Source organism: Molossus molossus, unplaced genomic scaffold (assembly GCF_014108415.1).
Source record: "Molossus molossus isolate mMolMol1 unplaced genomic scaffold, mMolMol1.p scaffold_m16_p_5, whole genome shotgun sequence".
Taxonomy (NCBI): domain Eukaryota; kingdom Metazoa; phylum Chordata; class Mammalia; order Chiroptera; family Molossidae; genus Molossus; species Molossus molossus.
In genome coordinates this window covers 119171446-119198444 of record NW_023425388.1, presented here as the reverse complement: position 1 = coordinate 119198444, position 26999 = coordinate 119171446, and the positions used below count along the sequence as shown (strand labels likewise).

General features: G+C 62.9%; 1 protein-coding gene and 1 long non-coding RNA gene across 5 annotated transcripts in view; one reads left to right on the top strand and one right to left on the bottom strand.

Moving 5' to 3' along the window:
• IQSEC1 (IQ motif and Sec7 domain ArfGEF 1) overlaps nt 1-26690 on the bottom strand; it is a 34749-nt gene extending 8059 nt beyond the window's left edge. For 2 of the 4 annotated variants that reach the window (XM_036242542.1, XM_036242541.1), the window contains exons 1-10: nt 26399-26690; nt 22504-23753; nt 11952-12113; nt 9723-9845; nt 8699-8865; nt 5505-5644; nt 5089-5118; nt 3624-3749; nt 2572-2671; nt 434-595 (exon numbers count right to left, since the gene is read on the bottom strand). In XM_036242542.1, the coding sequence (XP_036098435.1) occupies nt 434-595; nt 2572-2671; nt 3624-3749; nt 5089-5118; nt 5505-5644; nt 8699-8865; nt 9723-9845; nt 11952-12113; nt 22504-23747 (2254 nt within the window). In that variant the 5' untranslated portion in view covers nt 23748-23753; nt 26399-26690. Of the gene's footprint in view, nt 1-433; nt 635-2571; nt 2672-3623; nt 3750-5088; nt 5119-5504; nt 5645-8698; nt 8866-9722; nt 9846-11951; nt 12114-22503; nt 23754-26398 lie in introns of all 4 variants that reach the window. The other 2 variants (XM_036242544.1, XM_036242543.1) reach the window with 1 other exon arrangement.
• Nucleotides 23582-24873, top strand: LOC118617056. Its single transcript, XR_004956766.1, has 3 exons — nt 23582-23694; nt 23959-24031; nt 24430-24873. It is a non-coding gene; the product is annotated as an uncharacterized LOC118617056 (long non-coding RNA).
• Nucleotides 26691-26999: the final 309 nt, after the last annotated feature.

Below are 26999 nucleotides of genomic sequence, written 5' to 3'. Positions count from 1 at the left end.
GGGCGACAGGAGACTGGGGAGGGAGGCTGGATGGGTCAAAGTGCCTGCAGGAGAGTCACTTTCCAGTCTTGAGGGTCAACAAGGAGACAGATGCTAGGTCTGGAGATAAAATGCTAGGCACCCCTGAGCCTCCAGGGGGTGAGGCTGAGCCGGGAGAAGCAGGGGCTGTCATCAGCTCTCCCAGAACCCAGCTGACGGGCGTGGCTGCCACCTCCTCTCTGCTGGGTGACAACCAGAGTGAAGGAGCTCAGCTCAGACCTCTGGCCAGGAACCGGGGCTTCCCCGGTTAGGACAGGCCTGGCCTCTCACCAGGAGGCCTCCGTCATTCCCTCTGTGCCAGGAAAGACCAGGGCATCTCATTCCAGTGGGCTCGGAGTCACTGTCCTACCAGATGCCAGGGGTGCGGGCTCCCCCTCCCCTGTCTGTGACTCACACTCTATCCGGTGCTTCTCCATCTCCTGCACCTCTGCGATAGACTCCCGGAGGTCGTCACTGAATTTCTTCCGATCTTGAGGATTGGGGGCGTTAAAGCTTATTAACACTTTTGTGTCTGCTCCGGGGACTGCCGATGTGAGCCGGATGCCATTGGGGTAGTCTGCCGAGGGAAGGAGAGAGCATGGCCCCACTCTGCCGTCTGCTTCCGGCCGAGAAAAGACCAGGAGGTCCGGGTGGGGGCGTGAGAGAGGCGGCCTAAGTGCAGGCCCTCGGCAGCACGTCTGACAGGAGAAAAGGCTTCCCTGGCGCAGACTGGAGGGACCACCAGTTAACCTCCGTCTGCCACTTGGGTCCCTGTCCCTGTACATGTAAGTCAGTGGGAGACCCGGCCCATCTGAGGGGAAGCCAGAGCCACCTCCTCTGCACCTGGAGGTCATGCGCCCCGGACCCTTCACTGCCAGGCCCTCGACCGCACTGCCTGAGGTCTGGGAGGGCAGCTGGACGCTGAGTCCAGCAGACAGGGCAGACAGAGCTCGGAGAAGTTCCTACCCAGTCACTGGTCATTCTCATTCACTCCCAAATGGCCCAGACCCTGAGTGACCTTGGGGCACACTGTGGGTGCCCCACACCCAACACTCTCTATGCTGAGTGTGTGCCTCTCTGCCCAGACCTGCCTGCAGCCCCTCCGAGCTCAAGGGGTTCTTCTCCTGGAACGCCCTCTCCTTTCGGCAGGAACCGAGCTGCAGCCCCTGGGAGTCTGAAGGACCTTCACTCAAACATCAGTCCCACCTTCGACTCACGTCAAGGCTGGAAGCTCAGAGGCTCAGAAGCCCCCGAGTCTGCTCAGGCAGGTGGGCTGTGAGCAGCTGAGCGCTGCAGGTGGGTGTGCAGCCCAGGCCCCGCCACGAGGGGGTGCGGCCCAGGGACACCAAACATGTCTATTTTTCGAGAAACCAAAAAGTATTCACGTGAGGATTTACACTTCAGCTCGACAACCTTTAAAAAGCATACACACTAAACAGCACATAACTGAGCCAGGCTGACTAGGGGCAGCTCCTACTAGCACCTGTGCCCAGGGCCGTGGGCTGAGCCCTTGGAATCTGAAAGTGACCCAGGCACAGCCTCTGTCTGGAGGTGCAAGTGGCCAGGCTGCTGCTGGGGACAACGGGCAGGAAGTGGGGAGATGGCGGTTGGCAACCTGGGCTTCTCCTGTGAGAAAGGAGAGGGCACGGCAGGTGCTGGCCCCGCTCAGGCCAAAGGAGACGTAAAGTGCCCAAATCCAGGCCCTGACACTTCCAACCTGCAGATGGAAGGCCGATCAGGCAGCACCCTGCAGCCTGTCAGAAAGGACAGGGTGGCCCATTGCTGGAGGCACTGTGCACGGTCAGCGCCGTCCTGCCCTGGGGCCTCCCACAGCATTGGGGGCACAGGACCGCCAGCCCCGCCCCCAGCCCCCTCAGGAAGCCTGGCTCAGCCCGCAGCTCCTGGACCTCTGACAGGAAGAGGGGGAAGACAGGGGACACGAGGAGTGAGGTCACAAGGTGACGTCAGCGGGGGTGCTGGTTGGAGACAGCCACCCCCCCACACCCCTAGGCCCCGTGAGGACCCGAAGATGTTCCAATTGCACTTAATGCATCCTGACCGAGTACCTCCTCTGTGCTAGGAGCGCTTTACACGTATGTAACCCGATGACCCAGGCCTGGCGTCACCCCATGTCACAGGCAAAGGAAACGCAGCCCAGAGGGTGAAGCAGCCCAGGCCAGGAGAGCACACCAGGAGAGCTGGGCTCACCTGGACCTGTACAGTCCCCTATTACCTTCATGCACGTCAGCTTTCTTATCAGCATTTTACTTCAGCAAATCTACTCTGCCCTAAAGTATCTCATCACCTGCCAGAAGGAACAGGAACAGCGAACCCCACGAGCACCATACACAACACCCTCAGCTTCCTCCTAATGCTGCTCAGCAGAGCTTCAGGGAAGCTCCGCGGCCCCGCCCCCGCACGCCCCGCCCCCGCACGCCCCCGCCTCCACACGGCCCCGCCCCTTGCGCGCAGGAAGAGCGTGGTGGCTACGCCCCGCCCCCACTCGCCCGCGGCCCCGCCCAGACGCGGCCCGCCCCGCGCACGCGCACTCACACTGGCTCTCGAAGAGCAGCACCTGCATGCCGTACAGGGAGAACGACTGCCGGAAGTTGTACGTCACCGAGTTCTTCTTCTTCTGGAAGATCTTGGTGACCTGGAGGCAGAGACAGAGGCTGAGCCACACGCCTGCCGCCCGGGAACCTTCGGGAGTCGGGGCTGAGAGGGGCCCCACGGGGCCCTGCTCTCCTGTAAGAACCGTCCGGGGAGGCCCCGCAGGAGCGCTGCCCCTCACGCCCTGACGGGGACACGGCTTTCTGCTCCCCTGAGACCCTGGTGCCACCCAGCGAGAGGCCACGGGCACGTCACCGCCCGTCCACTGGAGACTCTGCGCCGGGCCGACGTCCGGAGCCGGTGCGATCGCTGTGCCCTCAGAGACGCACGTGACCAAGAAACAGACTCAGAGCTGCGACGGGAGGTGCTCAAGGTCAGGGTGCTGGAGGAGGGACCTGAACCCACACATCTGGCTCCCACCTCAGGAATCCCGGGAGCACAGCTGGTCCTCGAGCAGGCGGGGACTAGGGACAGAGACCCGAGCAAGGCCCCGCGCTCTGCAGGGGCATCTTCGCCCCGCGGGCTCCCGTCCGCACTGCCTCTTTCTGAGCAAGAGCTCCTCGGTCTCTCTTTGGGGAACCCCCCTGCCACCCTCAATCCGTAGCCTGGCGCCCGCTTAGCCAGAGGCAGCCCCGCACCTGCCGGGCCCACGTGGGCGTGGGAACAAGGCTTTACTGGGAGTCTCAGGAGAACCCCACTGGGGGCCAAGGGGACGGGGTGGGCCTGAGCTGCTGAGGTCGCTTTCCCTTCTGGGTGGGCCGGAGGGGGGAGCCCACAGGGAGGAGCCTGCAAAGCTGAGAAATGATCACCCCAGGAGTCTTGCTGCCGTGTTGGAGCCTCTGGACTTTCGCGCAAGCCAGGGGAGCCCCTGTTCAAGAGCAGCTGCTTGTTACCTGCTCCCAGTGACCTGGGCCAACTCCACCCCTCACCCCACCCCACCCCTGTGGGACTGCCCTGCCTAGCCTGTCAGCCATGCATGGTGGGGAACCACGTACCACCAGGAGGTCGTTAAACAGGAAGATCTCTCGCTGGTGCAGTCCGAGTTTTTGGGGCTTGTTGGGGTCCGGGACCTCGAAGAGCCGGCAGTAGCAGACCAGCCGCCGGTGAGGCAGAGAGAGGACCTGTGGGGAGGGAAACGCCGTCCTCAGGAGGTGCCCCTGGGCCTGGCAGCAGGAGAGTCCAGCCCCAGTGCAAGGAACCCAGTCCTGGGCCTTGTGTTCAAAATGACTTTTTTTTTTCTTTTTACAACCACGCAGAATGGACCATGTTGGGCTTGTGGCCATTTTCCTGCTCTGTCCTGTAGGACCAGGGTAAGTGCGCCAATTCTGGAGAGACTGCTTGCTCTCTCCGGCAGGTCCCAGACTTCCTAACGAACACTGTGCTCACATGCGAGCCCCAGCCAGACAGGAATGCTTGTTTGCTGAGTCACCAAGGCGCCCATTAGTCCCTGCAAATACTTCTCTACAAGAGAAAACTGAGGCACAGAGAGGTTGAACAACTTGCCCTGGCCACACAGTCAGGAAGCTCAGAGCTTCAGGGCTGTCCCCCTCCCAGCCTCTCCTAAAAGATTCCAACATTTCTGAAGCCTGGAAGACCCTGTCCAAACTCTGTGGGGCCTAATCTGACCCTCCGCTCTGCACACCTGCCTCGGAACACACTTGCCACAGGTTTAAAGAGCCCCCCACCTTGCCGGATCCAAGCAGCTGTCAAGGCCTGTATGACACACTCTGGAGGCCCACTCATGGCTCTGGGGGTGCCCAAACCCCACGGGAGACAGGCACGTTAGTAAGGCGACAGTCCACACCCAGGTAAGACCCCAGGGACAAGCATGGCCACAGCCAGGGAGCATGAACTCTGCAAGGGTACCAAGTTTGCAAGGGTGCCTAGCAGAGGGGTGCCTGGCAGAAGGGTGCCCGAGCTCAGCACATCACACTCAGGGACAGCACTGTCTGGAGCAGAAGCACAAAGGAAAGTGGATGGTGGGATGTGGGGCTGGAGAGGTGGATGAGGGCAGGTCGCAGGTGTGTCCAGGGCTCGTGGTCTCTCTTGGGAGACTCGGAAGGGAGGCAGTCAGAGGGCCTGGCGTGTCCGCGTGCCCAGGAGTGTGCAGCCGGCATCTGCAAGGCTGTGGCGGGGAGAGGGCCCTGATAATAGGGGCAGCTTTGGGGTGCAGAGCTGGGCTGGGGGGAAAAGGGGCCTCCAGTGAACATCTGGCACAGTGCACAGTGTCTCAGGTCGGTGCACAGACCTCGGCCTCAGCTCCACCGGGCCCAGAGGCCACCCTGTCAGCTGGCAGCCCTCCCGTGAGGCTGTGGTCTCGGCCGCCAGAGACTCAAGACTAAACTGTGAAAGTAACATTTCTTATTGTTCCAGAATTAACGCAAACAGCCAGACTGCGGATCTGGCAGTGGGGAGATGTGGTGAGAGATCAGCCAGAATGTGGAAGCAGAGGGTACTCACACAGCCGAGCCCAGGATGCAGGGATCCAATCTACACAGGGAAACAGGAAGAAAAAAAAGAGATCAATGTTTCACATGTGCACCTGGGTCCTGAGGGCTCTACTGGCAGCAACTGCAGAGAGCTGTGCCCCTCAAGGCCCTCCCCTCCGCTCGCCCAGCCCCACCCAGGGGCAGGCAGAGGGGTCCCAGGCCCTGCCCCGCCCATGGGTTCATTGAAGCCTCAGGTTCTCTTCAATCCAGAATAAATGGTGGTTATTCCCAAATGTTAGAGGCCAAAGAAACCCAAATCCTGGAAGAATTCACCAGCCCTGCTGGAAAGGGCATCAGGGCCACTGGCAGAAGCCAAGGCCAGCAGGGCGCCTGGGTGAGGAGGGGATGGGAGCATCTCAGGCCCACAGCCCTGGGGCCACCACATACCGGCTTCTTCCCCACGATGAGCTTCTCCACCTTCTGCACCTGGGACACATGGTCCTCGTTGGTCTTGAGCTCCCGCTTGCGGATCCGTTCATAGATCCCAATCAGCGTCTCCCGGGGAATGTCCTCGCCATCGTCCACACCTGGCAAGGGACAGTGGCCAGGCATCAGTCCGGCTGGGGCCCCAGGCTTACTCCAGTTTACCAGGTTCTAAACCAAGTTGGAACAGTGAACCCTTCCCCCGGTGCCCACAGGGCCACAGAAGGTCCAGGCCTACAGTGACCCCTTCCCCCGGTGCCCACAGAGCCACAGAAGGTCCAGGCCCACAGTGACCCCTTCCCCCGGTGCCCACAGAGCCACAGAAGGTCCAGGCCCACAGTGACCCCTTCCCCCGGTGCCCACAGAGCCACAGAAGGTCCAGGCCTACAGTGACCCCTTCCCCCGGTGCCCAGAGAGCCACAGAAGGCCCAGGCCCACAGTGACCCCTTCCCCCGGTGCCCACAGAGCCACAGAAGGCCCAGGCCCACAGTGACCCCTTCCCCCAGTGCCCACAGGGCCACAGAAGGCCCAGGCCCATACCCACTGAATGTCCTCTGTCAGCCACAAGTCCCTCAGAATCCCTCCCCCAGACACGAGGCCAGCACAGCCACCTGGACCTTGCTGGTCCTGGCCACAGCCCTGTGGGGTGAGCATGACCATCCCCATCTGACAGATGAGAAGCCAGGCCTGGGGCAGGGGCTGGGTCAGGGCAGGGAAGGCTGTGTGAACAGGGACTGTCATTTCGTGCTCCAGCGCTGGGCCCAAGGCCCCCTCACCCTCTGTCAGCCTGGTGACTTAGTCCTTCTGAGCTGGTGCCTGGGAGAGGGCCCAGGACATGGGGCCCAGGCTGTGGTGAGGAGCTGTGAGCGGGCTGCGCCCCCTAAGGGAGAGCTTGGTGTTTCTCAGCAGTTCTGTGCTACTGCACCCCATCTCGTGGGCACAGGCCAGGGTCAGGGCGCACACCCCCACTCTGACCACACGCACACCTGCTGCACCCCATCTCGTGGGCACAGGCCGGGGTCAGGGCGCACACCCCCACTCTGACCACACGCACCTGCCGTGAAAACTGCTGAGAGGAAAGAAACAGCCCCACCCACAAGAGAAACCCTGACCCACACGCATCCTCAGACCTCAGCCTGGCACAAGTCCGGAAGTTCGATAAACTGTTGGCGAGGCTATTGAGGGAGGGGGTCAGCAGAGGGCCTCCACAGTGAGCGCCCCGTGCAGGGGACCCGAGTGCTCTGAAGTAAGCCCCCTGCCCTCAGGGGCCAGCAGCGTGGGAGGAGCAGTCCTGGCCTCTGCTCTCTCCAGTCTTCCTGTCATGGCGCTGCCCACCGTTAGGGGGCGCACTAGGATGGCGCAAGGACGAGGGGACCCAGAGACCTTCCACAGGACAGTGATCTAACCCAGGAGAGGGAGGAACAGAGCAGCCTTTACTGCAAAAATAAAGAGTAGAAATTTTAAAGAGCTCAACAAGCTCACAGCTGGGCTTGCTTCAGGCTTCTTTTCCATTTTAAAATCAGGAGACCTCCCTGGCTGCTTGAAGATCAGCCGCCATCACGAGTGGTAGTAACTGTTGGGACCAGGCAGTTCTTGACTGACAGACCACTTTACGTCCTTCTCCCTGGGAAGGCGACAGTGCCCGACAGAAATCTGGGGAAAACCAGCCGGGCCGCATGAGCCCCACCAGATGGCATCTTTGGGTTTGGAGTCAGACCCGTTCTGGTGGCGGCTGTGGCTGTGTGACCCCTGGTTATGCGAAGGGAGATGAACCCAGACAGACTCGCAGGGGAAGGAGACTCAGAAGAGAAAGAGAGGCAAGAACAGTGAAAGCCGCCGGGCTGCAGAGGCCGGCAGGGGCTGGGGCCGGGGCCGGGGCCGGACGGCGGGAGAGAGGCTGTCCAGGGACTGTGCTGACTGCAGACTGTCAGGAGAGGGTTAACATACTGAGGACTTTTATGTGAAACAAGTAAAAAGGTGGAATGTGCCTCCTTCGGCAGCTGGTGTCTCCAGGGCAGGACGCAGCCCCTGCCCCTCCAGGGTATCCAGGTCCCCAGGCACATGCGGCAGCTGCCAGGCGTCAGTGGGAGACAGCCGCTCCCTCTTTGACCCCTTCCCTGTCTGACCCTCCCTTCCCGCTGCCTCCCCCCAGCACCTGTCTCACAGGGCACACCTGCGGAGGAAGGGAGGGCAGTCTCAGCCTTGGGCCCCGCCAGAAACAGCTCCTGCTGGAATCAACAGGGCGCTCTCTCAGTCCTGCACCCACTTTTTTTTTTATATCCTCACCTGAGGACATTTTTCCATTTTTTGTTCAGATAGAGTGGGAGGGAGGGAGGGAGAGAGAGAGAGAGAGAGAGAAACATCGACGTGAAAGGGACACATCGAGTGGTTGCCATCCACATGACCCAACCAGGGCCGGGGACAAACTGCAACCGAGGTACGTGTCCTTAGCGGGAACCGAAACCGGGTCTCTCTGGACCGCAGGCCGATGCTCTAACTGCTGAGCCCAACCGGCCAGGGCCCTGTGCCCACTGTTATAACGCTGCCTGTGTGGCACACGCTACTGGCTTCCCATCTGCAGTGCTGATACGAGGTTCCTTTAACAACGTATCTGAATAGACAGACAAAGCCAAAAGGCCAGTCGGTTTTGAGAGGAACATGATGCCGGATGGTGGCTGGGCAGCTGCTGGGCAGGGCAAGCAGTGGCGGGTGGGGTGATGGCCCGTCTGTCCAGCTCCCGCCTGCTGGAGGCCTCGGGACTCTCAGTGCCAGGGCTCCCCTGGGCTCCTGCAGGTCCCCCCAACCCTCTGGCGCTGTGCTGAGCTGGTTCCTCAGGCCTCTGCCCCATTGTGACTAACTTCGCTCCACCTCCACCTGTCGAACCCCAGTGGGTACACCTCTAATAACTACTAGCTAAAAACGTCACCTCCTCCGGGAGTCAGGGCCCCTGCATCCCAAGACCCAGCCATGTTCTGCCCACGTGCACCCCTAAGACAGCACTCGCTCCTTATGGTGACCTGTGCTGTGTCCACACATTCTTGGGACCAACACTCACTGAGGCCCCTCTGACCAAGAACTCAGGGTGCCGGAGCCAGGCCCCTGCCCTCCCTGCACCCAGCGTGAGGCCGTGTGTCTGAGCCCGGGCCCGAGCAGCTCACCTCGGAGGTTCCGGACGAAGTCCTCCAGCTTCATCTTGCGCTCGGGCTTGACGTTGGGGCTGTACATGTCCGTGTTGAGCAGGATGATGGCGAAGGCCAGGATGAAGATGGTGTCTGGGTTCCGGAACTGCCGCACCACCCCCGGGTTGCAGATGCAGTAGCGCTGGCTGGGGGCCGGAGAGGGGGGTCAGCGCTGGGAGAGCACCTCCTGCCGCTCTGCGTGGCGGCCACGGCCCCGCCTGGCACTGAGCAGCTGAGGTGGCCACCACCCTTGGGGCCTTGGGGGCAACACTTGCCCGGCAGAGAGCTGGCCCTGACTGTCCACTTGCCCTCCTCCCCTGGACTGGAGCTGCCAGTGGCTCTCGGGGTGAAGACCACATGCCCCGGGCTTCAGGGGCCATTGCCCTTGCCACCTGCCCACCCCACCAGGGCTGCACAGGGCTCAGCATCAGCTTGCAGAGGTAAAGCTGGGCTCCAAGTACTTGGTACTCAGAAGGCCTGGTCCCTCAGACAGCCTCCTGTGGGCCTCCTCCCGAGCCCTCATTCCCGTGCCCACCACTGCCTGCCCCGCCCGCAGGCTCGGAGCCCTGCAGACAGTGTGCAGTCCCGGCCAGGACAGCTCTCCCTGCAGCAGCTGAGTGCTCCCGCCACGCCGAGGACAGGCGGCCGGTCAGCTCACTGCACAGGCAAGCGCAGGGCAGAGGCCAGAAGCAGCGGGCCGAGCTGATGAGCGGTGGGGTGGGTGTCACAGGGGCTGTCCGGCTCTGGGCCGCTGGGGGAGCAGCCCGAGGGCACCCTGACGAGAACAGAGGGCTCGTGACCGTGCGGCTCCCGAGGACTCGGACGGAGATGGAGACCCTGGCTCTAGCACCAAGCAGCACAGCGCCTGGCGCCCGGGAGCGGCTTCCGCCTCACCCAGGGAGCTCGGGGCCACCTGACCCTGCGCAGGGCAGGGGCGAAGGTGAACCAACTCGAGCTGGGGACGTCCCCCCCGGATGCCCTCCCTGCCCTGCTGCAGCCCAACCTGAAGGCCTCGATGAGCCGCTCCACCTTCTGCGCCTCCCCCTGCACCCGGATGTGCGCCTGGAACTTCCTGAGGGCTTCGTCCAGCTCCATGGCGGAGAAGTCCATCTCGTCCACCACGCAGCTGAAACAGAACAAGGCGTGTCAGTGTCCTCTGCGGGCCTGTCCCGCAAGCGGAGCCGGTGAGCTCCTAGAGGGCGTGGGGCCAGGGCTGCCCCTTGTCTGGGCATCTGCTCGGCATCCTCCAGCCAGCAAACCACTCAGATCACGGCCACAGACCCCGGTGCTGCTGGGGAGTCCGCGGAGCCTGAGGCCGCAGGAGGGTGTCGGTGTGCGTGTCCACATGTGCGATTTTCTAGACTCTTTCGGGCTGTTCTCACTGAGGGCCCTTGTGCGGACACAAACGTTCAGACTATGGCTACCCAGGCATGTAGCAGCCCTCACGCGTGAGTCTTCTCGTGTTCTGTGAGGGCCGGGACACCCCCATCCTCACAGCAAGAAGTGGGGGCCGGGGCACTGACCCTCCCACAGCAACCACAGTGCTGTCCTCTGACCTCATGGGTATGGGGGGTGTGGCCCGGTGTTTGGACACCATCCTTGTCCGCCAGTCAGAAGGATGGAGGGCGGAGCCTGGGGAGGTCTCTGGCTCCTATGGGCACCCAGCCTGCTCTGTCCTCTGAGCAGGACCCTCGAGCAGAGACGGCGGGGTCTGCACCAAGGACCCACACAGCATAAACTGGAGTCCGATTTATGTGAGTAACAAAGCACGGCCACCTTGGGGCTGCAGAGGTCTTGGCCATGGGGGACCTAACCCCACTCCCAGAGCCTACCCTGCACTGGGGGTGATGGGCTTAGGATAAGCTCCCAACCTTCTCTGAGCACATTGGTGGGGGAAGTGAGGGGCAGGGTCCACCTGGGATGATCTGCTGACCAGCTCCCGAGTGGGAGGCAGAGGGGGGGGGCCTACTTCCCGAGGCCGCTGCTATGTCCTGACTCCAGGAGAACAGTGCACGGATCTCCTTCAGACCAGGAGCCAGTGTGGAGGGTGCACAGAGCGCGGTGCGGAAATCACTGTGGGACTGGGCAGCCTTGGGCCCCGTTCACAAGGAGCTAATCAGCGTTCCCTTGAACAGCTTCCTCACACCTGGGGGGGGGGGCATTAACGTGGCAACAACAGAGCGGGCTTTTCCGAATGAGGCCAGAACAGAAACGCCAAGCTGAGCAGGAAGAAGGCAGCCTGATGGGCAACCTGGCCAAGGGGCAGAGACTCCACACGGTGCCGGGGACTGGCCATGCACCACGGCCCGAGGCCTGGCTCACTGCATCTCCTGTGGGCCTGCGTGTGCCTGAAGGAGGAGGCATGTGAGTGTGTGCGTCCACCTGCCTGGGGCCGCCAGCCCAGCCCTCCCCTCTGGCCCTGGTTCCCTCACCTGTGGTGCGAGGAGGCCGCTGCACTCACTGCCTCCCCGGGGGGCACCGAGGCAGCAGGTGGCCTTGGCTCACTGCAGAGGCCTGACCCAGGGGCCACACCCTCGCTGTGCTCTTCCCTGAGGCAGGGGCTGGACAGAGAGCCACTGCTGCTGAGGGTCAGCTCCTGACCTGCTGCCCTCCTGTTCCTGCACTATCTGCCCGCGGTCAGCGTATCGTTAGCTCGTAACTGCCTGGGTCAGGAAAAGCCCTCAGCAGGCCGGGGAAATCCCCCAGGTCACGGCAGAGGGTGAACAGGACAGGTGCCTTTCTACTCAGGACCATCTCGGGGAGTCGAGAGATTAGGGTCCATGCTGGGCGACTTCTCAAAACTGCCAGCAGCTCCCGGGAGCTGAGCACCGTTTTCCTGCTGGTTCCAGACGGCCAAGTGCTCCGGCTGCCAGCTGACCGGGCGGGGGGGGGGGGGGGGCGGGGATAGACTCTCCCCATCTCCCCTGCAGGACAGGAGGGAGGAGCAGCGGCCGAGATCTGGCGTGCTGCTGCCCGTCCTGGAGGCACTGGAGTCTCTCTGGGTGGCTCCCCACCTGCAGAGGCGTATGTGGGGGCCCTGACCTCCCACACCCCTGCCTCACCGAGTGCTGGGTGGCTCAGCCTGTCTGCAGAGGGGTGGAGGGGCCAAGGGTGCGTGAAGGGGCGCCAGGGTGCACGCCCACGTGTGCCCAGGAGGGTATGTGGAAAAGGGTGTGGGTGCCCAGGAGCCAGCCCGACAGGCCATAGGCCCGACCCCCGCCCCAGAACTCACTCCAGCACATCCCGGTTGAACTGCTTCTGCCTGTTGCCCAGGAACTCGCCGATCATCTGCCGGCTCAGGCCCTTGCGCTGCAGCAGGAAGTGGGCCACTCCCACCGGGGTGTCCGGCACAAAGCCACGCTCGATGAGGTACTGGACGCCCTTCTCAGGCTTCCTGGGGTGGGACAAGAGACAGGCTCAGTCCGGCGCCGCCTGTCTAGGCTTGTTCTCCACCTCCACGGGCACTCAGCACCCCGCTGGCCCTGGGAGACCCCAGGCTCCAGGCACCCGGTCCCGTCCCGCCTGCAACATGGGGGAACCCAGAACTGCACCAAGACTGGGCAGTCACAGGAGCACAGCATGGGTTCTGGAGCAGGGCCCCTCCCCAGCTGCCCGCACTGTCCCAAACACCAGCCCTGTAAGAACCAGCCCCTGCCCACCCAGCTCTGTGCTCCCCACTGAGTAGAAGCCGGTGCTCCGTGCTGACTGCCAGGCAGACTGGAACCCCTTGCCCAGCTGGTCTGCCTTCCACGGCCCTGCGGCACCCAGAGGACAAACCGCCTCTGACCCGCTGAGCGCGGACTCTGCACGCTGTCCACGCTCCTGCACCCCCGCTCGACCCTCTCCTCCTGGGCTGGCACTCGTCACCTGACGGGCCCAGCAGCCCGGGACCTGGCTTTGCTGTCAGGACTTGCTCCTGCCCAGGCCTGGAGCGGTGCCCCAGCAAGCGCAGCGAGAGCCCGAGGACCAGCCCCGAGGACCAGCCCGACTGTGAGAGGAGATGGAGGCGCCTGCCCTTCCCGGGCAGGGCTGAGGCTTCGGCGAGGGCTGAGCATGCTCACCCGCACGGGCGCTATGGGGCAGGGAGCCAGCCCCCCAGGCTGAGCAGTGAGCCCGAGCAGGCCCCTTCCTCCCTGGGCCTCTGCCCGCCTGCTGGCCGCAGAGCGTGCTGTGAGCTCGGCTGCCTCTCGGGGAGGTCCTGGTAGGGCAGGCAGAGGCGAGGACCTGTGGCCCGAGGGTGCGCCCACGCCAGCGAGGGGCAAGTCAGGTCACCCACTGGCCGGGGCCCGGTGGGCAGGGCCAGCCTCTCCCCCGCTGCAGCCCTGGCACAGCTGGATCCCACACCAAGCGAAAGCAAACCTCCTTCCTGGCCGCTGTGGCTCAGGGGCTGAGTGTCGACCCTGCACCAGGAAGTCCCCAGTTCAATTCCCAGTCAGGGCACATGCCCAGTGGTGGGTTCGATCCCCAGTGGGGGGCGTGCAGGAGGCGGCCAGTTGATGTTCTCTCTCGTCGATGTTTCCATCTCTCCCCCCTTCCTCTCTCTGAAATCAGTAAGTAATATTAACAACAGTACAAAAAGCAAACCGCCTGCTGCAAGGTGACCCTGCTTCTTGCCCTGGGGTCACCGCACACCTGACGCCCTCAGGGGCTTGGCAGGGACAGTTGTGGGCCGAGGGCTCCTGGCACTGTTCCCTCACCCCTGCCAGGGCCCCACACCCCATTCTTCCCCAGGGACCCAGGGTCTCTCGTCCAGGACCCGCCCCACTCCAGGCCTCTCCAGCGCTCAGCTGCTGCTATGATGGCCAGGGCAGGTCCTGTGTCCCCAACCCCGTCCGTGCTGGTCCCCACAGACCCCAGCCCGTGCACACCTCCCCTCCCCCAATTTCTACATGAGGGGTCATCGGGGCCCATGTCCCTGCACGGCAATGACTGGAGGGCTGGGCTGGGCCTCCCCAACACAGACGCCCTGAAGCACCCCCCCCACACACCTGCGTGGCCCTGGAGGGCCCTGGTGTGCGCTCAGGTCCAGGCCCAGCCAGCGCCTGCGCCCGGGGATGGGAACTGCTCTCCCGTCTCTGCCCCACCCATTCCCTCCCACGTCGACATGGACCGCATGCATCAAGGACTCCCAGAGATGGGCTTGTCCACCTGGGGAAGCTGAGTACAGTGGAGAGTGGACAACTGCAGGAAAGAGCAGCTGTGCAGGGCCCTGGGGACGCAGGCTCTTCCCGGACAGCACCCTGTGTCTCCTCGGTGCCAGGCACCACTCGGGACCACAGCGGGGCACAGACAGCGGCACATGGCAGGCTGCCGGCACGGCCTGAAGAGCAAAGGGGCTGCGTGAGGCAGAGGGCGTGGGGAGGGCTCTGAGAAGCCACACTCGGTGACCAGCGCGACCGAGGAGCTTCCTGTGGAGGTGGAAGCAGACCCAAGGCCCTGGGTGGACCTGGGTCTGCAGGACGAGGACCAGAGGCTGCTCCAGGTGGCTGAGCGCAGGGCTCTGTGGGCTGGGAGAGGAGAAAGGGCGAGGGACGGGGCAGACCACGCAGGCCACGCAGGCAGCACCCTGTGGTTCTCCTCTGAGGGGGGAGCCCGGTGTGTTCTGAACAGGCAGTGAGAGGCCTGGCCCTGGTGCTTGAGAATCTCCCTCTGGCTCTGCAGGGACACAGCCAGGCCCAGGCCGCAGACTCCCACAGGCACCCAGGCCGTGGTGGTCCATCATGTGAGCTGATGGCCCAGCTTTGAGCCTGAAGCAGATGTGGGGGGTCGGCACCACCTGGGTGCGCTCACAGTGACAATGCAGGAGGGACAGGTGGGGAGCTGGGTGGGGTGGAGAGGCCAGGCCAGGCTGAGGGCTTCCAGGGCCAGTACAGACATGGTCGGAGGACGGACGGCCTCTGAGCGACCTCTCTGACAGCACCTGTACCTCTGCCGGTGCCGAGTCCCTGCCGCTGGGGCCTGGCTGGCGCTGGGCTGCATGCGGCAGGGTCACAGGCCTTTTCTGCCTCCAGTGTGCCTCGCACCCACAGCCCAGCTGCGGCTTCAGACTTAGCGAGGACAGGTGAGCACACACAGCCACACTGACCCCTCGCAGCATCTGCCACCTCGGCTGCGAGCCGCCCGTGCAACGCCGAGCTCGGGCCTCCTGCGAGGCACAAGGGTCACCAGCCAGCTGTCGCTGTGCTGAGTGCTAAGAGCTGTCGCTGTGCTGAGTACTTGGTGCTAAGTGCTGTCGCTGTGCCGAGTGCTGGGTGCTAAGTGCTGTCGCTGTGCCGAGTGCTGGGTGCTTAGTGCTAAGTGCTGTCACTGTGCTGAGTACTTGGTGCTAAGTGCTGTCGCTGTGCCAAGTGCTGAGTGCTCAGTGCTAAGTGCTGTCGCTGTGCGGAGTGCTGGGTGCTAAGTGCTGTCGCTGTGCCAAGTGCTGAGTGCTTAGTGCTAAGTGCTGTCGCTGTGCCAAGTGCTGAGTGCTTAGTGCTAAGTGCTGTCGCTGTGCCAAGTGCTGAGTGCTTAGTGCTAAGTGCTGTCGCTGTGCGGAGTGCTGGGTGCTAAGTGCTGTCGCTGTGCTGAGTGCTGGGTGCTAAGTGCTGTTGCTGTGCCGAGTGCTGGGTGCTAAGTGCTGTCACTGTGCCGAGTGCTGGGTGCTAAGTGCTGTCGCTGTGCTGGGTGCTGGGTGCTCTCTCCCAGCAGGGTCTGGCAGGTCAAAATTGGGCTTCTCTTGTCCTTTTCAGTTGCCCGAGGAGCTGGAGAGAAGCAGAAGTGGGGGCTGGCTGCCCAGCACCTCCCTGCCAGGTATCTGGTAGGCACCGATATTTCCCACCTCGAGCTCTGTGCCCCTGACCCAGCGAGCTGACCTCACTCCCAGCCTGGCCGTCAGAGCCCAGCACACGAGTGGTCCAGAGACAGCCAGCAGGACTCAGTGGAGGAGGAGGCCTTCGAGCCTTGAGGGTGGACCATAAGCCTGGGAGCTGGCTGCCCTCCTGCCCTAGTGGAGAGACAGCAGGGGATGGGGCCCGGCTCTGGGGAAGATGGTAAGAGATGCCCAACAGCTGTTCAGGTGCCTGAACTAGCAAGACCTCCTGCTTAAATGGGTTGACTGGGTCCCTGTCACCTGCAATAGAGAAGAAAGACCCTGACTGGCACAGACACCAATACGAGGGTCTGCGCACCGCGGTGCCCGAGGACCCGCAGTCAGGACGCCGTGCCCTGGTGATGGCTCAGACTGGACACAGGGTAGAGTAGACTCTCCCCGTGCAGAGGAGAACCCTGCATGCCAGGAAGTGCCCCTCAATCTGGCAACTCAGTCTGGTCCCTCCAATGCCCTGCAGAGAAGCAGCCACTGTCCATCTGCTCACACCGTCCTCAGCCAGCGAGCTCGCCTTCCTCAGGCTGCTGGCCTTAGCCAGCTCCGATGTCCACAGAGTTCTCTGATACCGAGAGCCCAGCTGACCCTGGCGCCAGGGTCTTCCTTGCACACGTCCCGGAGAGAAGCGGAAGGGCCCTCTGGCACGGCTGTTGCAACCCACGGGACCTCGGTGCTGCCCTCCTCCCGAGGGTCTTGGCACGAGCACCCAGACCTGGGGCTCTGAGGGCACTGACGGCCGCAGGCCGGAGGAGCGGACCCGACCTCCTGAGCAGCTCAGAGCCCTCCGAGGGCAGGGCTGTTGGAGCACTACCAGGGCTGACCAAGAACCGAGACGGGCGAGGAGCCATCGGGACCCTGCAGCCAGCACATCCGGTTCTGGGGTCTCGAGCTGGACGCTGGGCCCTCAGCCTGGTTCCCCCGCAGGACAGCTGCAGGACCCATGAAGAGTTCAGCACAGTGCCTGGCACTCAGCATGCAGCTCTGGGCTGGCTGTCATCATTGCTGTTTTCATTACTATTACAAACACGTGACAGGCAAGGAGCAGGCTTGGAGTTAGCAGAGCCCAGCCCAGCTCTGCGCCTGCCCCGCTGGGCAGAGCCGCTGAGCCCGGGGATGTTGGAAGGCTGAACCCTCAGAGCAACCCCAGACTCAAGCAGTGCTCTCTGCCTCCCCCGAGCAGCTCCAGCAGGCAGCAGGCAGGGGACACCTGGCAGCGGACAGGGGTTGGGTGTGGGTGGAGGGGAGGCCCTGGGCTGGAAGGCACCTCAAAGGCCCCCTGAAGAGCTCCTGGCCAAGAGGCCCTGCGCACGTGCCTCGGAGACGGGGCCCCTGGTCCACTGCGGGCAGCTCGGGGGAGGGCTCTTCCGGGGGGGGTCTGGCTGTCCCACCTGTGACAAACTGGCTGGGACTATGGGCGCCTGGACCCTTGCCAGAGGCAAGCGGGAGGGGCAAGAGGGGAGAGGGCCGCAGTGAGGACCGCCCCTGGGGCGCGGGGGCAGGGCCTCCATGGGCCAGTAGGTGAAGGCTGAGGAAGGGCCTGCCGGGCGCCCGTCAGGGCTGCGGGACACTGACCCCAGCTCCTGCCACTGCGTCGCCCAGGACCCTGCTCCAAGACGGCCCCTCCCATGAGCAACGTGGCAGAGTGCTCAGGGCCGCCGTGTGGCAGCAGTTCCTACGCTAGGTTTTAAGAGGATGTGCTCAGGGCCTGGTGGCAGGGGTGTGAGTTCCAGCCTGGCCACCTGCCCCGAGTGACCCTCAGAGCCTCAGCTCCCCATCTGTGAAGTGAGGTTAACAACAGTCCGGGCCCCAGAGGAGAACAGCACCTCACAGGCCGGAGAGACGTGCATCTAAGCACCAGCCGTTCTCCTGATGACTGCTGTGCACCAGCCACCTGCTGGGGCCTCCTGAAACCCTAGGCCTCAAAGCCCCACCCTCGGCACCAGCTCTTGGTTCCACTAACCTAATCCTCACTGGGCTCTGAGGGCAGGGACCACCTTCCCAGGTGCGGCTGGCGAGGCTCAGAGTGCGGGGAGCCCTGTGGCAAAGCTGGAGCCGTAACCCTCCTGGCCCCTGGCCCCAACCAACCCTCCAGAGCCCGGAGCCAGACGTGTGGCCCCAGAGCCAACAAACAACAGAATCTTGGAGGTCAGGCTGGGATGGGCCCTGCTCGCAACTCACACCACTTTCTCAGGTTTCCTGGGTCTTGCTTCTCCTCCTGCTCCCCGGCTCTCCCCTGTGGACACGTCGTCCAGACCCTCCACTTTTCCCAGGAAAACTCGCTGCTGGGAGAGGGTGGGAACCAAGCGCTGTCTGAAGGCTGGTGGGCAGGGGGCAGTCAGGGTGTGGACAAGGGTGGGTGCCGAGGAGGGAGAAAGATGGGAGATGAGACCCACAAGAAGAGCCATGGGAAGTGGTGGGAGGGACCCCGGCTTCGGGCAGCAGTCTGCTCGGTCACCCTCAGCCAGCAGCCCCGGGGACCAGCACAACGCTGCCCAGCCCAAGAAGGCCTCAGTGTCCCTGCTCTGGCTTCTCCGCAGAGGGCCCTGGGGCTCTGTCCACGTGGTCCCACCACAGCCCTCTCGGCTCCAGGGGAGAAGGGCCGTGTGCACACCCCATGGAAAGGCTTTGTGAACGGAGAAGCTCTCACTCTGTAAGGAAGGCATTTGCTTACTTAATTAAGGCAGTTTTGAAAGAGGGGTTGCTCCTTCAATCCTCCCAACAAACCCGGAGACGTAAGCCAGAGATTGGAGGCAGAAAGCCGAGCTCTGGGACACGCCCTCACTGGAGGGCAGTGGGCATGTTGCACAAGGAGTCCCAGGGCTCTTGCCACGGGGAAGGGGCTGCTCACGCAACTTTGCCTAACCCCCACCTCCCCAACCCCCACGTGGTCACGGTCTGGCCCTCAGCATGCCTGCTCATCACTGTCTGCTGCACACCCTGCAGCCAGGAAGCTGTGCCCGACCCACGCCACAGGTCCCGCACTCGCAGGCGTGGCCGTGGGCATGGACTGTGCAGGCGCCTGAGGGACGGGGTGAATGTGATTCCACAGAAAGAGCCACCAATGGATGGACCTCAACGCTGCAGAGTTCAACCTACTGCAAGTGACGTGGAGCCAACGGTGACCCCAGTGTGAGTCCTGGGACTGTCCCAGTAATGAGCTGATTCTGAAATTCACGTGCAAGAAACTCGCATGAGAGCCAGGCACTATTAGAAAGAATGAAAGCAGGGCTTTGCTCCAATAAGAAAACATGAAGCTGAAAGTCTGGTGTTGGCAGAGCAATCGAAAACAGATCCTCTGAGCATTAGCGGGAGCTTCCCCAGGCCCGTCAGTCTGCTCCCTAGCAGGGCCCGGCTCCCTCCAGCAGCGCGTAGAACACGGCAGGTGCTGAATAAACTCGCTGAAGGAATGAGAAGACCCACGTAGAAATGAGAGGAAATTTCAAGTCAGTGAAGAAAGGACAGACCATTCACTGAATTATGAGAAGCTAACTGGCTAATTGATGTAGAATAAAAGCCAGACCCTCACCTCGTGCCCTTCTCCAAAGCAAATTCCCGACTCGAGCCCTAACGAGCGTGAGACAGAGCTGTGAGGGCAGTGAAGACAATGCTTCGGCCCACACTGAGGACTTGGGGCAGATTTTAAAACATAACATGAAAAACCAAGGTGGTTAACAAACGAAAGCACGGGTCCCTGACTGCAGAGAAGCTGGGCCGTGCGCCCAGGGCAGGAGGGAGGGACTAGAGAGCTCCTTCACGAGAAGAGAAACTAACTACATGTGGAGACAACGTTGCCCAGACTCATCAGGGTGATGTTTCCCAGTGTAAACAAGTATCAAATGTGAAGTTGTGGAACGGAAACTAATACAATGTTACATGCCCATTATACTTCCCTTAAAAGTGCAAAAAAAATTAAAAATGTACATTGGACAGGAGACCATTAACAAAGTTAGAAGTCGTATATCACAAAACAACACACTGCCCTTCATGAGGGTGAACTGAGTGGTGCGTGAGTTATAGCTCAAGAGAAAAAGAAAAGACAAAAGACAGGAAGAAAAACCTGTGTTTACAAAGGATTCATGTCGACAAAACATGAAGAACTTCTGGTTAAATCTAAACAACAAACAATCTAATAGAAAAATGGGCACAAACAAGAACAGACGCTTTATAGAAGAGAAAACCCAAACAGCCCAGACACACCTAGAGGCCTCGCCTCAGAAGTCAGCTGCGAAATGCACTTGAAAACAACCAGAGACTGTCTGTGTCCTTGGATCGGGTGGGAGGGGGAAGGACACACGTGTGGACTCGCACGTGGGGGAAGGAATGCCCAGGCCCCCTCCGACAGCACAGGGTCAGCTCCTACAAACTGCGCCCCTACGTCAATAAGCAGAGGCCTCCGCCCGGACAGCGCCACCTCCAGCTATCTCCCCGGACACGGGAGTGTGCGCAGAGCAGATTACACGTGCCGCCCGCGCATCGGCACCGTGAGAAGGTGAGAGCAGCTGGCCACACAGATACGGACAAGCGTGCATGGCCTGCACAGCTTCAAGCAGGAAGGAGGAGGCCCATGGCGTGGACAGATCTCCAAACCACGGCCCGTGTCTCAGTGAGACGACCCGTCTGCAGGCCAGACGTCCGCAGCCCATGGGAGCAGCAGCTGATCCTCGGGCAGGTCTGACTCGGCCGGGAGCTGCTCTGAGAACTCACACATCCCCTCGCTTCCTCCTCACAGCCTGAGAGGCACTGCTGGCCTCAGCCCACTGCAGAGAAGGCCACTGCGGACAGGGCTGCAGGCCCAGGACACTCAGAAGTAGAAGGGCCAGGCCGAACCAGGCAGTCTGCCCAGAGCTCTGTCCTGAACGCAGTGGGCGGCGGCTCCTCAGAGCGCACACCACAGAGCAGGTCTGGGAGGGGAGGCCCCAGCATGATGGGTCAAAGGGGATGTTACCCCCGCGGAAGGCTTTCCTGGTCTCTGGAGACCAGTCACCTGCCACACGTGTAATTACAACTAAGAGAGGTAAAGGGGGGGTGGATGGGGATAAATGGTGATGGAGGAGACTTGACTCGGAATGGTGAACACAGGATATACTATAGAACTGTCCCCTGCAACCTACACAGTCTTATAATGCTGAGACAGGCCAGTGAGCCAAGACAAGTAAAATAGGGAAACTGAGGCAGACAGTTAAAGAGCAGTGTGCACCCCTAGTACCTCCTCTCTTCCCTACACTAGGGACACGAGAGGGAATGGCCGACACCTCTCCCCAGCCGGGGGGTGAATAGCTGAAGCCACCTGCTCAGGGACGGAGGCAGAAATCCACCAGCGCCCTTTGCAGCCACACCAGGACCCACGAGGTTAAGGGAATACATCCCCCCCGGGTGCATCAGCCCAGAGCGACGGGCCACCTACTGAAACCCTCCCGAGACCCCCAGCCTTCCCGGGAGTGTGCCCACACCTCCTGTCTCCACAGGCACGACTCCGAACTCCAGGGCAGCACTGGGCAGCAGGTTCACCTGACACCCCCCCGAGCCTGCCCCCTCCTCTCTGACTTCTCAGTGACCCGGAGCAGCCCAGCCTGGGCTCACTGCCCAGCCCTTCCCGTCTCACTGACCCCAGCTTTAGTAATGTCCTCTGACATTCACCTGGACTCGTGTTGTGAAATGTCTCTGCACAACATCAAGTGCCCACACACTGCCCGCTGGCCCCAGGCAGACTCACCCAGGGCCAGGTCCTCTTTCCCATGACGATGCCAACAAATTCAATAAAAAAGTAAACAACAGAACAAAACAAAGAATAAGCTAACAGAGGTGGAGACAATCCACGGGGTGGCTGAGGGGGAAGGTTTTTTCTGGCCTCCACCTGTCCACTCAGCTGGGACCCACGTCAGCAGCGTCTGCCAGGGCTGAGGGAGCTCGGATGCGGGCGGCTCGGGTCATCTCAGCCCCTGGAGGGCACAGCCCTGGTCTATGTGGATCCAGCAGCTGCGCCTGGAGCAGGGGGCAGACTCTTTGGACACAGCTTAGGACGGGCTCCGGGGTCAAGACCTGCCCTGTCCAGCGAGCTGTCTGGCCACAGCGCACAGGGCGGGCTGGTCCTTTCGTGCAGCACACCACAGGCAGAGGGGTCTCAGGAAAGAGCCCCCATGCAGATGTCAGGTGTCCAGGACGCTGAGCTGCAGACCCCGACGGCCCAGAGGAACGTAGCTGCCTCTCCCCATCTCGGGGCAGGACAGGCCTCTCACCCGCAGCGACAGCACCGGGAGGCGCAGTGAGTGTGCATCCGGGGCCGGCAGGCAGGCTTGGTCCTGAAGGGCTCAGAACCAGGCTGGTGTCTGGTGACCCCGGACCCTGGACGTCCGTGGAAGGAAATGATGGGCAATCTGCCATGTCCGCCCCCAGGGAGTGTCTAGCCCTCCCCTCTTTGCCTGCTGCTTCTGGCAGAGCTAAGAAGAGGCTGCTTTTAAGTACCAGGCTGTCCTGAGTCCTGCCCTCAGGACGGCCCAGACCCCTTTCCAGAGCCACAGTGGCCGCTCCCCAGACCAGCTCACAGCCTCCCCAGGGCCCACGCTGGCGCAGCCCTATGCTAGCAGTTATCTGTGTCCTCCTTCCGACCTGCCTCCACACCCTTGCTCCTATCTTCACGCTCCACAGCACCCAAGAAAAACATCCAAACCCTGGAGCCGCTGCCCACAGCCAGGCGTGGCGCCCACACTGCGCCAGCCTTTCCCGAGCCCCTGGCCCTGTGCACCGCTCACTGTGCCGCTCACACAGCCCCTTGGCCGCTCGGTCGCCAGTGCCTGCTCTCCCACAGCGCGGCTCCGGCTCCGGCCTCCGCCACCAGCTGCACTGGCCGTGCCCAGGCTCACAGAGGCCCTGGCCAGGGTCGTCCACGGCCCGCCCGCCTCTTCCCTGCAGGGCAGCCACTCACTTGTTGAAGAGGTTGAGGCCGATGCGATAGTGCCTCTTGCGGATGACGTCGTTGCTGAAGGCGGGCGAGTCCCAGCTGTTGCGGGTCTCCTTGTGGTAGGTCTGCTTGCTGAGCGTCTGCTCCCGCAGGCTGTCGCGGGAGGACGACTCGGAGCTGCAGTTGATGGTGTCGTTGGAGTTGGAGGTGCTGTTGATGCTGTCGTTGTCCCCGTCTGAGTAGTCTGACTCCGACCTGCTCTGCCTGTTGGCTGAGCCATTGATGGCCAGGTGGCCATCGAGGGGCCTGGCAGGCCGGGGCCGCAACTCTGGCTCCTCCCTGGGCAGGCCCTTAGGGGGGCCACTGTGGGGCCCGTGCTTGGGGCTGCCCTGCTGCCCACCAAGGCTGCGCTCGTAGGCGCTCTGCCTCTTGAGGGAGCCACGGTCCGAGCGGTCGCTGAGGTCCACGGAGCTGTCACTGGGCGGCTGGATGGTGAGCAGAGGGAGGTGCTCCGCCCGCAGCCGCTGCTCCTGCTGCTCCAGCGAGGGTGTGCTCTGGCAGCTCCGGTCCGTGTCCCCCTTGTCGTCCTTGTGCGCCAGCACCCAGTAGTCCTGGGCGGCACCCCCAGCCCGCAGCGGCAGGTCTAGCTCAGCGCTGGATGGCCGGCACCCCGCCTGGGAGAGGGGCAGGGGTGGGGACAGCTCCTCCTCGTCGATGTACAGGGTGACGTCGCTGTAGGAAGCTGTCATCTCGTCTAGTTTGTGGTGGTCCACAGCGTGCAGGGCCGCCTGGGGCTCGGGGTCCCGGGCTCGCCCCGTGTCGGGGGCTGGGGCCTCCTCAGCATGAAGGCTGCGGCAGTTAAGGGCGTCGTCGATGGACTCGGCCAGTGATTTCACCTGCCGGGAGAAGGCGTCTTCCAGCTCAGTGATAGCATCTGCAAAGTCACTGGGCGGGGCTGCAGACCGGAGGGCCGGCGGCTCCCCAAAGTCACTGCGCTCAGAGGGCACCAGGGTCCCCAGCTGAGAGCCGTCGTCCGTCACTGAGACCTGCTCCCCTTCAAACAGGGACCTGTGCATCTTCTCGGGCCCCTCGAAGGAGAACTGCATCCGCATGTTGGACAGCACGATCCGGCGGGACATGCGGTTCTCCGACATGGAGCTGCGCAGGCGCTCGAAGTTCTTGTTCATCTGGTACTGGCGGAAGGCTGTCTGGATGGTGCGGGCCGCATGGCGGGTCAGGAGGCGCCCCCCATACTTCCGCTCTAGCATCTCCACCTGCGGGGAGGAGAGGGAAGGCTTCCCTGAGGCTGCGGCCCACCACCCGTCACCCCCCAGCCCTCAGGGGGACCCTCTGGAAGACTCAGCACAGCCCAGAGCTGCTTATCCCAACCTCTGGGCGAGCAGATGTGCGAAACCTGGGTCCAAGGTCGAACAGGGTGGAGAAGCCCCCGTAAAGTGAAAACGAGTGTGTTCCCTACAGGACTTCTCAACCTTTCGAAGGTGGTGATTTCTCAGCTGCCTGGCCCAGGAGCCTTGGCCTCGCGCACCCCGTGGTGAGCAGTTTAACACGCCCGGGGGTGCTGGGAGCGGGGAGGCAGCCCCTGCAGAGGAGGCCTGAGTGTGCAGACGGCAAGGCCGGCCGAGGCCTCGCGAGACCCTGGCACTGAGCCTCTGGCACTGGCTCCGCCTTCTCCGGCACCGGCAGCTCTTGCTGGCAGGGGGGTCGCTCCACTTTAGGGAGCCCCAGAGAGTCGTCATGCTGGGGGGCGTTTCAAGGCCAGATGCCTAGGTTCTAACCCTGGCCCTGCTCCCCGACTGTGCTGACTGATCACGCGATGGAACTGAGGAGAGTGGTCAGCGCGTGCCCAGCACAGGGATGGCTGGGGCTGAAGGCCCCACGTGTGTCCCTGGAAGGTGCTGACAGACGATGGGCCGTCCCCTCCCTGCACAGTCGGGACTGCGCTCACTGCCTGCACCAGGCCTGCCGGCCCTGAGTCTGGAGATGGGGCTGCAGGCCGGCGAGAGGGACAGGACTCCCCAGAGTGACACATGGCGTCCTGAAGCCCTGGGGCTGCTCCTCATCCTGCATGAGACACATGGACACCTGGGCTGAGCCTGCTGGGTGGGGAGCCAAGACTGCGCCCAGACCAGCAGGAACAAGTCACCCTGCTAGGGGAGCAGAGCAGCTGCCACCGAGGTCCCGCCTGCCTGTCCAGGGCACCAGGCCAGAGCTGGCAGCACAGACAGACAGGCCCTTGCTCTCAGGAAGCAGAGTTGTCCTGCGCCTCAGTTGGCCGAGCGTCATCCCATGCACCAGAAGGTGACGGTTCCATTCCTGGTGAGGGCACACACCTGGGTCGTGGCTGTGTGTGTATGTACAGGAGGCAGCTGTGTGTGCATGTGCGTGTGTGTGTGCGTGTGCATGTGTGCACAGGAGGCAGCTCTGTGTGTGTGTGCATGTGTATGTGTGTGCATGTGTGTACAGGAGGCAGCTGTGTGCGCATGTGCGTGTGTGTGTGCGTGTGTGTGTCTGTGCAGGAGGCAGCTGAGTGAGGTTCTGCTCTCCTGTCAATGTTTCCCTTCCTCTCTCTCTCCCTTCTTCTCTAAACATCAATAAAAACACATAAGATAAAAGCCGCAGCACTGAGCATGCACCACAGACAGACGGGCACAGATGTCACCGAGGTGAGGCCAAGCGGATGCTGGAGTCAGGGGAGGGCTGCTCAGAGCCCCTGTGGGCTGGGAAAGGCTCACGGCCTCACACCCCAGAACGGGTGCTGGTCCCTCGCTGGCCAGCTGGTGGCCTGGTCACCTCTCTGGAAAGCAAGAGTGTGCCCAGCTCCATGAGCCGCCCCTCTCAGGGATGCCAGCTCTGGGGTCCACGGAGAGGGGGCAGCAAGCTGGGCGGAGCAGCTGTCTCAGGGGGGAACGGGTGCCGCAAACCCACTTTTCAAGGCCTAGCCAGGCCCAGTCAGCCGGGGTGGGCTGCTCACGCCACACCCTGCAGGTGCCCCCCAATCGCCCAGTTCTGCTGCTGCCTGGCCCTTTACTACAAACTGTTTCTGATCCACTTCGGATCTAGAGGGGCCCTGTGCTGTGGGCTGGTCACTGGCCACCTGGCCTCTCAGGATCATCACAGGAAGTAGGGTGAGCAAGGTCAGGGCTGAGGTCGCAGGGCTGTCCAAGGTCAGAGGGCAACACTGAGAGTGGAGAGGAGGTGCTGGTGGGGAGAGACCCACCGTGGGCAGTGCCCACACCGCTCTCTCCCCGGAGAAGTCAGAGCCACACCAGGCCCAGGCCTGCTCCAAAGGAGACAGACAGAGAGACGGGAGCCGACAGAGGGCAGGCAGGTGAGGGGCAGGTGGGGGCCTGCAGCCTGGTGTCTGGGGAACCAGCGTCCTGGTGCCAGGCCGGTGCCGGGTGCTGCCCGGGAGCGAGGGAGCGTCAGCGCCCCAGCGGCGTGCACGGCTGCTTCCGGGCCGCCTGGGAGGTTCACACTCGAACCCTCCTTCAGGTGCTGTGTGTCCAGACCCCGAGGGCTGCCGGTGAGAGCCCTCTGCCCCGCAGTGCCCCCTGCCCCCCAGGGGGTGCTGCAGTCCCTCCCGGAGCCCCCAGGCGGGGTGCCAGCTAGCTCTGCACGCAGGTGTGAGGCCCGAGGAGGGCATTTCCCACAGGAATGCTGGGTCGGAACTGGGGTCCCCGCTGGCTGGGTCGGAACTGGGGTCCCCGCTGGCTGGGTGGGTCTCAGTTATTTTCAGAGGAAGAGCTGCTCCCCGTAGGCTGCCCACGCTCAGGGGTCAGGGGTCAGAGGGCAGAGCACCGGCATGAAGCAAGCTGCTCCCTCCACAGCCCAGCGATGCCCTCGCTCAGGGAGCACCTGAGCCGCCCGCCCGCCCCCTGGCAAAGAGGCCGCCGCCTACCTGCTTGTCCTGCAGGTCGGAGGAGAGCTCATAGCTCTCGGAGAGGGAGCGTGACCGCTTGATGGCCTCCTCCTCGGCCTGCTTGCGCAGGATGGAGGCCGAGTGCTGCAGCTTGGGCCTCCGCGCGCGTTGCTGCTGCCCCAGCGGCCCGGCGTACAGCCCATAGGGGCCCCCAGGCGTGTGCTCGTAGTGGTCCGGGCTCAGGCCGGAGCCGGGTGCTGAGGGGTCCTGGCGATAGGCCGAGGGGCGGTCCAGCGACGTGCAGGTCTCGCTGGCCGGGGCCTCGCCCTCCACACTGCAGGAGAGAGGAGAGGGGCCTCCTGTGAGACGGGCCGGGTGGGCAGGGCAGGGGGCAGGGGGCACGGGACAGGGGACGGCGGCAGAGCAGTCACAGCGGATGCAGGCCCCTCCCTGGAGACAGGGGCCTCAGCTGTGTTTCAGCTCCAGGCCCAGAAAAGCAGCAGAACCAGGAGGTGACGCAGGGCCAGCTGCACTGCCCTGCCCGGCGCTGCCCGACCCGCGAGGACCGCAACCCTGAAGGGGCACTGGAGACTGACGACAGAATTCTGCCGAAACCCTCCCGAGACTCCCGTCTGAGACA